The 15,927-nt window shown below is 39.4% G+C and overlaps 1 protein-coding gene across 6 annotated transcripts in view; it reads right to left on the bottom strand.

Moving 5' to 3' along the window:
- LOC121232942 (chromodomain-helicase-DNA-binding protein 1) overlaps window positions 1-15,927 on the bottom strand; it is an 84,160-nt gene that overhangs the window by 17,551 nt on the left and 50,682 nt on the right. For all 6 annotated transcript variants that reach the window (XM_041121449.1, XM_041121452.1, XM_041121451.1 and 3 more), the window contains 12 exons: window positions 14,883-15,035; window positions 14,525-14,596; window positions 7,442-7,591; window positions 6,623-6,771; window positions 6,250-6,346; window positions 6,064-6,159; window positions 4,775-4,951; window positions 4,409-4,569; window positions 2,569-2,610; window positions 1,690-1,820; window positions 1,115-1,253; window positions 245-395 (listed from right to left, as the gene is read on the bottom strand). In XM_041121449.1, coding sequence (XP_040977383.1) covers window positions 245-395; window positions 1,115-1,253; window positions 1,690-1,820; window positions 2,569-2,610; window positions 4,409-4,569; window positions 4,775-4,951; window positions 6,064-6,159; window positions 6,250-6,346; window positions 6,623-6,771; window positions 7,442-7,591; window positions 14,525-14,596; window positions 14,883-15,035 — 1,518 coding nt within the window. The remainder of the gene's footprint in view (window positions 1-244; window positions 396-1,114; window positions 1,254-1,689; window positions 1,821-2,568; window positions 2,611-4,408; window positions 4,570-4,774; window positions 4,952-6,063; window positions 6,160-6,249; window positions 6,347-6,622; window positions 6,772-7,441; window positions 7,592-14,524; window positions 14,597-14,882; window positions 15,036-15,927) is intronic.

Genomic DNA, 15,927 nt, shown 5'->3' with positions numbered 1-15,927 from the left:
CAACTTCTTGTGCCCCTCCAGCCTTCTTGCTGGCTGGGCATCAGAAGCTGAAAAATCCTTGACTTTAGACTAAACATTACTTAGCAACAACTGAAAACATCAGTGTTATCAACATTCTTCTCATACCTAACTCAAAAACATAGCACTATACCAGCTACTAGGAAGACAATTAACTCTATCCCAGTCAAAACCAGGACAATTACCTAAACAAAAAAGTCCTTGATGAATTTTGTAGATGACATACCTTCTGTGTCAAACTCAGATCAGGATCCATTTTTATCATTTCCCAGCTGCCATAGCCATATTCATAGATACCTATTAGCAGATTGGAATCATCTTCCTTACCCCAATCTATATCAAAATGAGCTGCCTTGGTGTGGCATGGGATGACATATCTAGTAGAAATAAATTAGAAACATAAATAAGCAATCTTCTCAAACTTAGCAAGGGAGAGGGGAACATGCCACACATCACTAAGATCCTGGTATATTTAGGTAAGTAATCCAGATATCTATCAGGTTTTCTTACAATTTCTAGAAAATATTTATTGAAATCAGTACTGAAACATGTTTTAAAGCAGATCAGGATTAAGATATAAAGAACAACAGACATCTATCTGTGGCCATGGATTGAGTCAGAACTGGCTAACCATTAAGATAATCTTAAAATATTACTCAAGTGTAACTGCTAAATGAATAAGCAGATAGTCTAGGGACTACGATACACAAGTTAGCAAGCTAAAAAGTTCAGAGGGCTAAACAACTACCAACAATTACCATCTGCTCCACTTTGACAAATATTGCTTTCTCTCAGGTAGAGGTGACACAAAGCAGCTCCTTAACAAGCCTAATTTCTAGTCTAGAATAATTAAGAGTAACTGAACCCAGTCCCCAATGAATACAGTTCAGAAGCCAAAGCAAATACTGACTTCTAAGGAGAGGGAAGAAAGAATAAAGTAAGGATGTGGAGCAGATTTCTGCTGCCAGTTCTTAGAGGGAATGGAGCGACACTGGTGTCCCAGTGTGCTTAAGAGTCTGGATTGCTTAAATATATGCATAAAAGCCTTGAATAACTTTCTACATTATGGCTTCCTTTAGGAAAACAAAAAAAATACCTTTTCCTTTCTTCTGGATCTGAAGGAATGGATTTGTGCAATGGTGCCAACTCTTCTTCATGAGAGATGACTAGCTTTGCATTCACTTGCACTCCTGATATTCGGAATGTTGGGCCTTTAACTTTCCCGAGTCTACCTCCTTAAAATAAAGGACCAAATTATTAAAATATTTAGCCTTTATGTGTATCTTATAGACAAACATAAAGAAAAAAGAAAGTTTGATGCTATAGCAGCAGACATTCAATTATAGCAAATTACTTTTTCTTAACCAAACGCTTTAATTAAACTCCAGAATCTCAAGGTCTTCCAGATAATAATAGCAGATTAATTTTAAAGTTCATGGTAAAGCAAAAACATGCTGCATTCTACTACGACAACTCACTCAGGGAAAGGGGGAAAAAAACCAAACCCAAAAAGTCTTCTTACTATAATCCTTTTTTCTAAATCACCTAGCATGCTAACATTTTGTTAATGTTTTCCCCTAACACAATTATTTTGTTATAATCAGAGTGCAAGAATTTTTCAGATGTCTTGACACTTTTTATTCCTCTCCCCCATCCCCAAACACACTTTACCTGCTCTTTCTTGTCCAAAGGAATTGTCTTTTAAAGCCTTAATGCATCCATTATGTACAAGTTCTCCCAGACGTCTAAGGTCCGTCTCAGATTTATCAACTAGTTCAGCATCTCTAGCTATAGCATCTAACCTGTAAGAAAACAAATATGTTTTTACAGCTCTCAAACTTTAGTATTATGAATGACTCCTTCAGATTTTGAAACTAGAGAAGTGATCATGTAAGTTATCATTCACCCACACTTGCTATGCTGTGTACAATTTTGATCCATGCAGTTAAAAGCAGCTATAGAAAAGAATACAGAAACTATAAAAAAGGGTGTTTCACATAGAGGACAATACAACAGGAACTATAAAGGACCCTAACTATACAGTTTTGAGTTAAATTACTACACATTCTTTTAAATAGCAAAGGATCTAATATATATAATAAGATCATATAGACTATAAATACTATTAAAGAAAATTAAGGTGGGAAATTATTCTCAAAATACAGAGTAATACAGAAAGCTTAAAATAAGAACTGACAATGAGAAAAATGCAAAACTGGCAGTTAGTCTGTTGAAAGCCGATGGCTTTATCCACTCTATCAAACAAGAAAACTGAACGATTGTCACTAATGCAGATTAAACAAGACAGTAGGTAAAATATAAAGAAAAACAAGCAGTCTTGCAAAATTTAAAGATTTGTCAAACTGGCCGTCTACATACATACCATATATGAAGAAAGGAAAAAACCATTAATTTAAATTCATGTTATAGTCAAGGCAAAAGATTAGGCACACTATTTTCTCTTCAACCTAAGATTTCTCGGTGTATTGTTCTAATTTTAATGAAAACAAAGTTCCAAGTTGCTATACCAATATAATCAAATAAGTTTACCTTTCAAGTGGGCCACCAAATTTCTTGTAACTCTTGATAAACCTAGTAACAGAAAATTTTGCAGTTAAAAAATGTATGCTTAACTACACTGGTTTTAAAAATGTATTTGTAAAGTCTTAGTACAAGGCTATGTGGATGCAAAGAAAATAAGAACTAGAGAGACTAGGACAGCTTAATATTTCAAGATAACCCACATATAAAGCCAGAGTTCTATTTGGTTTAATAACTGATGTAAATAAAACAACAGAAGATACAATTTATTTCAAAAAATTACTTTACTAATTAGTTTCACAAGACAAAGGATTCAGCAATGTGATGTGTCTAATCATAAAAATCAAATGTGGATTTATAGTAAATGGAGAATTCAGACATTATGTTAGGCCTCTCATAATAAAGAGGAGCTAGCTACAATTTTAAGGTGATTTTTAAGACTTAGGAAAACATAATATGAAAGATAAAGGAATGCAAGCACAAGAATACCCCTGACAAAAGCAGCAAACCATTATGTGTTAGATGAAATGAAAAGGAAACAAGGCTCTTTAAGGTTATTTATATAATCAAAAATATTTTATAAGCTTTACAGTATTTTAGAGAAACATGAATACTTAAATTACAGAAGCAAAGTAGCATTTCACAAAACAATTTATCGTCCTTCTACCAAAGTTTTTTTAGCACCAAGTATTGATAGGACCAGCTGTACAGATTCACTTATGTACTGGTTTTCTCTGAGATAAAGTTAATTTTCTTCAGAGCACCATACCTGCTAGTATGTTTTGGATTTGTGACCAAAACAGTGTTAATAACACAGGGATGTTTTAGTTACTGCTGAGCAGTGCTTATACAGAGTCAAGGCCTTTTCTGCTTCTCACACTGCCCCCCTCAGTGAATAGGCTGGGGGTGCACAAGAAGTTGGGAGGGGACACAGCCGGGACAGCTGACCCCAACTGACCAACGGGGTATTCCAGACTATATGACATCACGCTCAGCAATAAAAACTGTGGGGAAGAAGGAGGGAGGGGGTCGTTCAGTGTTATGGCATCTGTCTTCCCAAGTAAGTTTTATGCACGATGAAGCCCTGCTTTCCGGGAAACGGCTGAACACCCGCCTGCTAATGGGAAGTAGTGAATGAGTTCCTTGTTTTGCTTTGCTTGCGTGTGGCTTTTGCTTTCCCTATTAAACTGTCTTTATCTCAACCCACGAGTTTTCACATTTTTACCCTTCTGATTCTCTCCCCAATCCCTCTGGGGAAAGTGAGCGAGCAGCTGTGTGGTGCTTAGCTGCCTACTGAGGTTAAACCACAACTTATCAAAATGGATTTTGTATTTATTTAATTTTTTTTTTTTTAGTTTTAAAAAGCACCATATAACATTAATTCAATTACAATGGCAAGAAATTTAAAACAAAACTCACTGAACCTTTTGTAGGTATTTTCACAAAAATGTGCGTATCATTTCTTCAACTACAGTTTTTAGGTTAAATGATGGGAAGTAGAATATTTTGTTTGTGGAGTTAAAAAAAGAGCTCACCGATTTTAGAAACTGGTTTTTGAAATCACTGTCTTCAGGGGATGCAGGAAGAATAATACATATTAAAAGATTGTAAAACAATTGCGAACATTTTTCGAACCCAATGTTATCCCTCGCCAAAATAGGTTCAAATTCTGGACATAAGAGTTCCTTATGTCAGCACCCCAAACTACACAGAGTAAAGCCTATAATGCCTAGAATAAAATTTTCAACTAAATTCAGGAAAAATAGACTGTTTTCCGTATTTTCAAACTCTGAAACGATAAAAAAATATGTTTTGTCCCTTTAAACATACATGTCCCCCCACATCTTACCGCCTAATCTCTGCATCGCTAAATCCTTTAATATTTTCTCGAGGAATAGTTCGTGGTCGTCCACGTTTTTTTGGTCGTTTTCTTTCTGAGATGGAGTCACTATCAGATCCAGAATATCTTCTGCTCCTACTGCGTTTCCCTTCACTTCCATTAAAGCTGATCTGGAATTTCAGATTAAGTAGTTCAAACCTACGTGACTAAAACATTTTATTAATGTGTTATCTAGCCTGTCAAAAATGGGGGAACGGGGGGGTGTGCCACGTGTGAAAACCACCCAACCCAAAAGTACAAGACAAAACAACAGCAATGAAAAAACAAACAAACAACAACAAAAAAATCAGTTAGTTGGTCAAAACCCAGAGATACCTGTTTTGCACAGTTTCTCATCCTTGGGAGCATATATATTTCTTCAAGCTCTTTTTGTCTTTCCTCCTCTTCTATTCGTCGCCGCTGGACTTCTGGAATGATTTCTTCCCAGTTTCTTAAATTTTGTTCTGGTTCCAACTCAATGTCATCTTCATCCATATTGGAAAAGTTAGCCACCTTATTTATTGGAACATAAGTATTTTCACCAAATCAATCATAGAATCATAGAATCATTTAGGTTGGAAAAGACCTTCAAGATCATTGAGTCCAACCATCAACCATGCCCACTAAACATGATTTTATTTAAACAAAGAGTCAGTAATCAATATTTTAGAAAAACTTAGTTCAGAGTGGCATATTTTATTTATTTATATATACACAAAAATGTACACATATAAAATGCTTCATGAAGCACTCTCTAATGAAAGTATTTTCATATATGAAACGCACACACTCCATGCAACATGGCTGAATATAAAGATGAGAATCTTTTTCTTCTTTTACAAGTTGAGTAATATAGAAACACTATGAAATGCCTCCCCAATAGCTGTGATTGTTGTTTAATTTCCTTCAAAGCAGAAAGCAAGTCTAACTGAATGCCTGAGTTAATATGAAACTATAATAATAATGTAGAACTAACCAAACATTAATAAACTGTAGAAATCACAATATGTTGCAAGTGAATGATTAGCAGGAAAGTGATTTAGTACTCTACTGATCTAAAAAAGTCCTGCCCTGCTTTAAACAAAAAACAAGCAAAAACACACCACACACTAAACTTCAACAACAACAACAAAAAGATCCACAAAAAAACCCAAACCCAAACCACCACACACAATTTGGACCCACTTAATATTTTAAGTGTTATCCAGTTAAGCATATCTGGTATTCATGTTTACATGGGGGCTGAAAGGAATTTCTAAAAGTCATCAACTAAGAAATCCAAACTTCATTCTCTGTTTTCAAAAGTACCACAGGTGCTTAACAGCATAAAGCATTAAATGAAAAACAGCCCTCCCCAGTATTTTAATAATTAGATCAAAGACTAATGTATTTGTAAATATCTTTCTTACTTTGTTAGCAATATACGTTATGTATTTTTAAATGTTTGCACTGGCAATAATTACCCTGTATAGGTGAAAAGACATTCTATGCCAAAGAGTTGACTTACTGTTGAGCCTGTTTCATAAGAATGAAGAAAAGATGAATAGGTGCACAAAAGAAGAAGAAAAAGTAGCATTTATAAAGGAAAGTGTAATTAAGGGAAGAGGGAGGGAACAGAGCAATACCTTGAACTGTGAAAGCAACTCATCTCCTACAGTTAGTGGGCCTGGCTCATTTTCTCGAGTTTCAGCCCTCTTCAGGATTTCATCTATATCCATTTCCTGAAACAGAAGTTTCTCTTTACAACAAAACAATTTATGCATATTTTTAGTTTCTCTGTCCATCAAGTGTAGATGCACTGTTCTGTTTACCTGAGGCTCCTCTTCTTCCCCTTCAGGTTCTTTAAAAAGTTCCTCAGCACCGAACTTCAAAATCGCTGATAACTCTTCCTTATTAAAAGGTGTTGAGCTGAAATACAGAAAGTTTAAGATAAACACTTTATTTTAATGAATTTTTTCAAATTGCTATAACCATGAGTCAATCAAACTTCCTTTTGACTTAAAAGCTATATTTAATATGTAAAAAAAAAAAAAAAATGTACAATATACTTTGCAGTCTTTACTTACATAACTCCTTACCACGTATTTTTTGCCTCTTATTAACGAAGTGAAATGACTTGCATTTTTACTCAAATAGTCAGGTATACTTAAGCATAAGTTAATATGAAAGAATAAACAAATATACCTGGAAGGGGTAGAGCCTGTATGTAGTACGGTTTTCCCTGTAGTGTCCATTCTCTGAATTACTAAGTGATCTAGCACCATCTTTTTCTTGGCTCTTTCAAGAATATCTTCTTCTACTGATCCTTTTGTGACTAGCCGATAAATATTAACCTATGCATATTACAAAAAAGGCTTTATTTACGTGCTCACAAATTACACCTGAAAACAATATTCAGATGAAGTTAACAAAAAACCCTTGAGCAACAACAGGGATATATGTTAGTCGTGATTACAAATCTAAATCTTATTGAACTAGTATTTCATATACAAAACCAGTCAATCATATTACCATAGTCTCTACATAAATTATTTAAAAAAAATAAAAGAAAGAAATTCTTAGACCTCTCCTCTTTCAACTTCTGTGATTAGGCACAAGCATGGCCACAAGGAAAAGTGTTATATCTGATTACTACTTGAAGTCTTCTGCAAGAAAGAAACCCAAAAAGAACTATGAAGTTTTTATCTTTAAGTAAAATGGATGAACCTGAAGTATAGCAATTACTTTCTAGAATGACATGATGCCAACGAACATGGGACAAGTCCACAACTCTTCTCCCTAACCATCCATATAGTACGGCTGCCGTGCAATCTCTCTGTATAGGGAGATTTTAAAAATATTTTTTAAAAAGACAATTTAACATTATTAACATTTCTAGACATTCTTGGCAAGTATTAGTTATTCTCAAAATATATGAGGACTGCAATTGCCCAGACAGACAGCTTATGGCTACCATATGAAACCCTCCTTCAGGTTTGGAGCTTAAAAGACAAGTGGGCATACCTGTTTCTTCTGTCCAATCCTATGAGCTCTAGCCTGCGCTTGCAGATCATTCTGTGGATTCCAGTCAGAATCAAATATAACTACAGTGTCAGCAGATGCCAAGTTTATACCTAATCCTCCAGCTCTGGTAGACAGCAAAAAGCAGAAGTCCTGAAATTATAAAATAAGAAATAGCTTTATATATATTAGCCATAATATTCTTCAAGGAAACGATATGATACTTCTTTATAAGCTCTGTGGAGCAGACTATGAACTCATACACTTCTTTAAGTATATCATAAACGTATGCTAGACTTGTAATACAATAAGGTGCTTGTCATGGCTAGAGCCAGTAGATCGCTATTAGAATAGAACAGACTAGACTATTTCAGTTGGAAGGGACCTACACCAATCTAGTCCAACTGCCTGACCACTTCAGGGCTGACCAAAAGTTAAAGCATGTGTCCTAGTTTCAGCTGGGATAGAGTTAACTGTCTTCCTAGTAGCTGGTACGGTGCTATGTTTTGAGTTCAGTATGTGAAGAATGTTGATAACACTGATGTTTTCAGTTGTTGCTAAGTAGTGTTTAGACTAATGTCAAGGATTTTTCAGCTTCTCATGCCCAGCCAGCGAGAAAGCTGGAGGGGCACAAGAAGTTGGCACAGGACACAGCCAGGGCACCTGACCCAAAGTGGCCAACAGGGTATACCATACCATGTGACGTCCCATCTAGTATAGGAACTGGGAAGTGGGAGCAGGGAATCGCCGCTCGGGGACTAGCTGGGTGCCGGTCGGCGGCTGGTGAGCAATTGCACTGCGCATCATTTGTACATTCCAATCCTTTCATTATTGCTGTTGTCATTTTATTAGTGTTATCCTTATCATTATTAGTTTCTTCTTTTCTGTTCTATTAAACTGTTCTTATCTCAACCCGTGGGTTTTGCTTCTTTTCCCGATTTTCTCCCCCATCCCACTGGGTGGGGGGGGAGTGAGTGAGCGGCTGCGTGGTGCTTAGTTGCTGGCTGGGGTTAAACCACGACAGCATGGTATTAAGGGCATTGTCCAAAGGCCTCTTAAACACTGACAGGCATGGGGCATCGACCACCTCTCTAGGAAACTTGTTCCAGTGTTTGACTACCCTCTCGGCAAAGAAATGTTTCCTAATGTCCAGTCTAAACCTCCCTGGTGCAGCTTTGAACCATTCCCATGCGTCCTATCACTGGATATCAGGGAGAAGAGATCAGCACCTCCCTCCCCACTTCCCCTCCTCAGGAAGCTGTAGAGAGCAATGAGGTCACCCCTCAGCCTCCTTTTCTCCAAACTAGACAAACCCAGAGTCCTTGGCCGCTCCTCATAGGACATGCCTTCCAGCCCTTTCACCAGCTTTGTTGCCCTCCTCTGGACACATTCAAGGACCCTAACATCCTTCTTAAATTGTGGGGCCCAGAAATGCACATAGTACTCAAGGTGAGGCCGCACCAATGCTGAATACAGCGGGATCACCACCTCTTTTGACTGGCTGGTTATACTGTGTTTGATGCACCCCAGAATGCAGTTTGCCCTCTTGGCTGCCAGGGCATACTTCTGACTCATATTGAGCCTGCTGTCAACCAGCACCCCCAGATCCCTTTCTCCAGCCACTGCTCTCCCAATCTGTACTTGTACCCGGTGGTACTCCATCCTAGGTGCAGGATCTGGCATTTGGACTTGTTAAATTTCATCCCATTAATCATAGCCTGATGCTCCATTCTATCTAGTTCCCTCTGCAAGGCCTCTTGTCCCTCAAGAGAGTCAACGCACCTCCCAGTTTTGTATCATCAGCAAACTTGCTAACGGTCCATTCAATTCCTGCATCCAGATCGTTGATAAATATATTAAACAGAACTGGCCCTAGAATTGAGCCCTGAGGAACACTGCTGGTGACCGGTCACCAGCCAGATGTAGCCCCCATTGCTACAACCCTTTGAGCTCTGCCCTTCAGCCAGTTCTTCACCCAGCGCACTGTGAACCCACTCATCTCACAGTTGTACAACTTGACCAGAAGGATGCTGTGAAGGACAGTGTATTTGGTTTCTGTGGCAAGGTTTTAGTAGCTGGGGGGTACAGGGGTGGCTTCTGTGAGAAGCTGCTGGAAGCTTCCCCTATGTCTGATAGAGCCAATGCCAGACGGCTCCAAGACGGACCTGCTGCTGGCCAAGGCTGAGCCAATCAGCGACAGCAGTAGCGCCTCTGTGATAACATATTTAAGAAGGGGAAAAAAGTTGCTGTGGCACAGAAGCTGCAGCCAGAGAGAGGAGTGAGAATATGTGAGAGAAACAACTCTGCAGACACCAAGGGCAGTGAAGAAGGAGGGGGAGGAGGTGCTCCAGGTGCCAGAGCAGAGATTCCCCTGCAGCCCGTGGTGAAGACCATGGTGAGGCAGGCTGTCCCCCTGCAGTCCATGGAGGTCCACAGTGGAGCAGATATCCACCTGCAGACCCTGGAGGACCCCACGCCAGAGCAGGTGGATGCCCAAAGGAGGCTGTGATCCCGTGGGAAGCCCGCGCTGGAGCAGGCTCCTGGCAGGACCTGCGGATCTGTGGAGAGAGGAGCCCATGGAGCAGGTTTTCTGGCAGGACTTGTGACCCCGTGGGGGACCCACACTGGAGCAGTGTGCTCCTGAAGGACTGCACACCGTGGAAAGGACCCATGCTGGAGCAGTTCGTGAAGAACTGCAGCCCGTGGGAAGGGCCCACGTTGGAGAAGTTCGTGGAGGACTGTCTCCCATGGGAGGGACCCCACGCTGGAGCAGGGGAAGAATGTGAGGAGTCCTGCCCCTGAGGAGGAAGGAGCAGCAGAGAGAACGTGTGATGAACTGACTCTAACCCCCATTACCCATCTCCCTGCACTGCTGGGGGGGGTAGGTAGAGAATTTGGGAGTGAAGCTGTGTCCAGGAAGAAGGGAGGGGTGGGGGGAAGGTGTTCTGAGATTTGGTTTTATTTCTCATTACCCTACTCTGGTTTGATTGGCAATAAATTAAGTTAATTTTCCCCAAGTCAAGTCTTTTGCCCGTGACGGTAATTGGTTGAGTGATCTCTCCCTGTCCTTATCTCGACCCACGAACCTTTTGTTATATTTTCTCTCCCTTGTCCAGCTGAGGAGGGGGAGTGATAGACCGGCTTTGGTGGTCACCTGGCATCCAGCCAGGGTCAACCCACCACAGTCAGTATCAAAAGCATTACTAAAATCCAGAAAAACTACATCCACCGCCTTCCCTCCGTCCACTAAGCAGGTGACCTCATCATAGAAGGAGATCAAATTAGTTAAACAGCACTTTCCCTTTGTGAACCCATGCTGACTGTGCCTGAGGCTTGCATTATTCTTTAAATGCCTTTCAATAGTACCCAGTATGATCTTCTCCATCATTTTTCCAGGTACTGAGGTTAGACTAACAGGTCTGTAGTTCCCTGGGTCTTCCCTCACGCCCTTCTTGTGGATTGGAATAACGTTGGCTAGCTTCCAGTCAGCAGGGACCTCCCCAGACTCCCAAGACCTTTGGTAGATGATCGAGAGGGGTCCTGCCATAACATCTGCTAGCTCCTTCAGTACTCTGGGATGAATCCCATCAGGCCCCATGGACTTGTGAACATTCAGCTGATACAGCTGGTCCCTTACAATTTCAGTGTCCACAAATGAAGGTCACTGTTCCCACACTTGTGGTCCTCTGACTCAGGGGATCGGGCAGCCCAAGGTCTATGAGTATTATTAAAGACTGAGGCAAAAAACGCAGTGAATGCCTCTGCTTTTTCTTCATCCCTATTAGTCAGATGACCGTCTTCAACAAGTATCGGTCCAATGTTTTCTTTAGACCTCCTCTTGCTATTAACATACTTAAAAAAAGCCTTTCTTGTTATCTGACACAACACTGGCCAGCTTCAGCTCTAGTTGAGCTTTGGCCTTTCGTGTCTTTTCCCTGCATATACGAACCACGGCTCTGTAATCTTCCTGCGAAGCCTGACCTCGCTTCCAGAGATCATACAATTTCTCTTTCCGCCTGAGTTCCACGAGGAGTTCCCTGTTCAGCCGAGCTGGTGTTCTGCCCTGCTTGCTTGACTGATGACACACTGGAATTGCCTGCTCCTGTGCTTCTAAAAGGTGGTTCTTAAAGACTGACCAGCACTCGTGGACTCCTAAGCCCTCAAAAGCAGATTCCCAGGGCACTCTGCTAAGTAGCTCCCTGAATAGCTTAAAGTTTGCTCTCCTGAAGTCCAGGGTAGCAACTCTGCTGTCCTGTTTTCTCATTATGCTGAAAATTTTAAACTCGACCATTTCATGATCACTGTGGCCAAGACAGCCACCTACCAACACATCCCCCACGATTCCTTCTCTATTCACAAATAGCAAGTCTAGGAGGGCATCTTTCCTAGTTGGCTCCCTGAGTACCTGTGACAAGAAGTTATCTCCTACAGACTTCAGGAATTTCCAAGACCTGCTCGTCACAGCAGTATGATATTCCCAGGTGATGTCTGGGCAGTTGAAATCTCCCATAAGGACAAGGGCTACCCATCCAGAGATTTCTCCTAATTGCCTATAGAATAACCCATCAGCGCTTACATCCTGGCTGGGTGATCGGTAGTAGACACCCACTACATCATCTCCTTTGTTTTCCATGCCCCTAATCCTCACCCAGAGGCTCTCAACCACATCATCACTAACTGTAAGCGCTGTACTATCAAACCTCTCCCTTACATTCAGTGTGACACCTCCATCTCGCCTGCCCTGACTATCCCTCCTGAACAGCCTGTAACCCTCCATCCCAGCACTCCAGTCATGGGACTCATTTCACCAAGTCTCACTAATACCAATGATATCGTAGCTCCAGGAACTGACCAACGCTTCCAGTTCATCCTATTTGTTTCTGATACTGCGTGCATTGGTGTACAAGCATTTCAGATACACTCCTGAGCCCTCCGTGCTCCCTGGAGCAGTGTAAATGTTCCCACTAGCATTGCCACCCTCAGGCGATGCCATGCCAACCCTTGGCTTACCTACTGCAATCCTGTTGGTATCCCCTTCCCCCATCAACTCTAGTTTAAAACTCTCTCAATCATTATCTTGTGGGTTAACCCCAGTAGGCAGCTAAGCACCATGCAGCCACTCCATCACTTCTCCTCCCCACCCCCAGTGGGATAGGGGAAGAGGAAATGAAGACTAAAAGCAAGGAAACTTGGGGGTTGAGATAAAAATTGTTTAATAAGCAAAGGAGAAGTGGAAGAAGAGAGATAGAAAACAAAACAAGTGATGCAAAGGCAATCACTCACCACCTCCCATGGGTAGGACTGATGCCCAGCCATTTCCCAAGCAAAAAATGGCTAACCTCCCTAAAACGCCTCCTCTCCCTTTTTATTGCTGAGCGTGATGTTATATGGCATGGAATATCAGTTTGGTTATTTCGGGTCATCTATGCAAACACTGTTCAGCAACAGTGCAAACACTGGTGTGTTATTAGCATTGTTTTTGTGACAAATCTAAAATACAGCACCATACAAGCTGCTATGAAGACAATTATCTCCAGCCCAGCCAGACCCAGTATAAGTATAAAGCAAACTGATATCAATTTCTCTTGTGAACAGTTATCAACTTCTCCGTGGTTTAAAGGAAGCAGCATCCTAGAAGATGAGCAAAAGCCACTTGGGGGGAAAAAAAAGCAAAACACTGGCTAAAAATACAAACCCCCTTGTTGTTAAAGCCTCATGTGTGCCTAAGTCCCTCTGTTTTTTTGTTAAGAAAACTGAAGTGTTCTGTTGGGGTCAATGCTCTTCAACATATTCATAAACAATATGAAAATGAGATGAGTAATGAGGTGACAAAGTTTGCAGATGATATGGAGTTATTCAGGGACAACTACAAAGGACTACAGAAGGATCTTATGAGACAGGCAATAAAAAAGCATATGAAATTAAAGAGAAAGTGAAATAGGAAATAAATTTGATTTTTAAATACAGTGAAAGGTAATAGCAAGCCATTACTGCTCAGGAATGAGTCCTTGGAGCTGTCGTAGATATTTCCATGAATAACTTAGCTCAGTAATAGCAAAAAAAAAAAAAAGTATGAAGTTTTATTGATTATTAGGAAAGAAATAGAGAATAAAACAGGAAACAATTTTATTGCTGCACAACTCCATAGTTTGCCTCCATTCTTGAATACCATGTGAAGTTTGGATCCCCCTTCATCTTAAAAACTGTACAGTACAACTACAAGGATTCCAGAAAAAGACAATGATGTCTATACTAGAAATTTAAAACAGAACTAACTTCTGTATTTAACAAATATCTGAAGTTTATGTTATGAAATTAAGTCCTTCCTCCTCAACCATAGCAGAAACATAAGCTCAGCAGCAACTGACAAATGCTATGCTTCTATTACTGAAAAACCCTGTCAGTGCAGGACAAAAGACCTAAGATTATAAAAGGTATGGAATGGCTTCCATAGTAGGAAACCTAAATAAACTAGGAATCTTAAGTGGTACACAAACAATGGCTAGAAATTAGTTTTTCAGTTTCTTCCAGGGCAAGGAAATAAGAGGCAAAAAATGAAGATAACAGAAGCCAGATTTAAAGCTGTTAAAGATAGTTGTTTTTCATGCAAGGATATACAGAACTCAATTCTGCCCATTGCCTAAGTAGGTTTTCGATGTCAAAAGCTTGTGTAAAAGTTCAGTGCTCCTGTAAAAATTGAAAGATTAAGTCCTACACAACAAAATAAATTAAATTCTTCAGTTTTTATACAGTACTTAAAATTACTTTGATAAAGAGCACTGACAAAAATCTAAAATTATAACTATGTAGTTATATTAGTTAAACACCATTTTCATAAATTCTGTGTTTCCTATTTAACCTCCTCTTATTTTTTTTTTGGGGGGGGGTTGTGTTTGCTTTTTGGGATTTTAGTTTTTGTTGTGGGGTTTTTGTTTGTTTGTTAAGAGTTGTAAACCTTATAGTCTAGGCAATAGCAATGAAATTTCAACATAATACATCCCTCACTTTATTCTATCTTCAGTTATTGTGTAATATTTGTAATAAAGCTGAGTAGATGAAAAAAACAACCACCCACTAATACCATACCTCTGATCCTTCTGCATTAAAATGATCCAGTGCTTGTTTCCTCAATTCCCCTTTTATTGATCCATCAAGTCTCTAAAGAGATTGAATAATACAGTTAAAAAGGAACTCCTACTATATTCTAATCGGAACAACTTGAATTCTCAATTGCCAAAACAATTGGGGGGGGGGGATAAGAGTAATATAACATTTCATCTTTCTAATTAATCAGTTTCATTTCAAAATAGTATTTAGCATATAGTAATTGCCAGTCTTTTCCTGTACATAAAATTAAACTTTCATAAACCTTTCTACAAAAAGGACACTTTTCTTAAAGAGGTAAAGATCAAGGCTTCTTAACTACTACCAGCAAAGTTCTTACCTGAAAGGGAAACTGACGATACTTCAGATACTCTGCTAGGATGTCTAGCATCCTCACCATCTGAGAGAAAATCAGTACTCTGTTGCCACGTTCTCGTAGACGAATCAGTAGCTTGTCAAGAAGGATTAGTTTCCCACTGCTACGTATTAAATGCTACAAGACAAGAAAACATGTATTGCAAAATAAGTTCACCTCAACACTAACATACACTGCAGATGGTTAGACATTCATTAACTGAACATGAAAGTTTAATAAGTATTTAGTCAGTCCTGATCTTGTAAAAACTCATTATAAAAGCATTAAGCATTCTAACTGAAATCAACAGGAGTACTGACTAGCATGTTTTTCAAATAAATGCATTTCTCAGCTCTGGCTCATAAAACAGCATATTAACATTTCATTAAAATATTAAGTAAATATACTGTGCTATGAGTTAGAGCAGTTACAGTGTAGACTCAAGTTCTTTTCTACCAAATAAACAACGACAAGACTACCTGACTACCTTAGTACCGCTTGCTCCTCACTTTCTGTCTTTTGAACAAAAATAAGCATTGCTACTTGATCATCTAAGTATTTTTAAACAATGCCTAATCAGTCAAGTTTCTCAGGCAAGATAAAAGTGAGAGGAATCTTGTTTGTAGAGGTCAACAGGCTTTAGCTAGGTTACAATGTTAAGCCTTCTCAGCTCCAGTGGGAACAACTAGAACAGAAACTCAGGTGCATGCCGAATTTAATGTTGAAAACATTAGGCCTCTTTAGCTGAAGAGGCTCAGGATAGAATTTTGGGGAATAAAAAATTTGGAGTTAGGTGCTTTTATTCTTTATGCCAGAAATGAGAAGGATGTATCATTCATAATTAGAGCTAACAATTAGAGCTTATTCAGATGAGCCAAGGAAATCATTGTTACAAATATGCAATTATTAGCAATAAGAGCTGAATAGTTCTGATAAGTTTAATTATAAATTTAAGTAGTTAGAGTGTGCCAAGTTGCAAATGAAACATCCTTTAGCTTTGATAAGCACTTTATAATATAAAATAGCTTGT

The sequence above is a fragment of the Aquila chrysaetos genome (assembly GCF_900496995.4).
Source record: "Aquila chrysaetos chrysaetos chromosome W unlocalized genomic scaffold, bAquChr1.4 W_unloc_2, whole genome shotgun sequence".
Lineage (NCBI taxonomy): Eukaryota > Metazoa > Chordata > Aves > Accipitriformes > Accipitridae > Aquila > Aquila chrysaetos.
The sequence above is the reverse complement of the archived record's forward strand: the minus strand, read 5'-3'. Positions and strand labels throughout refer to the sequence as shown.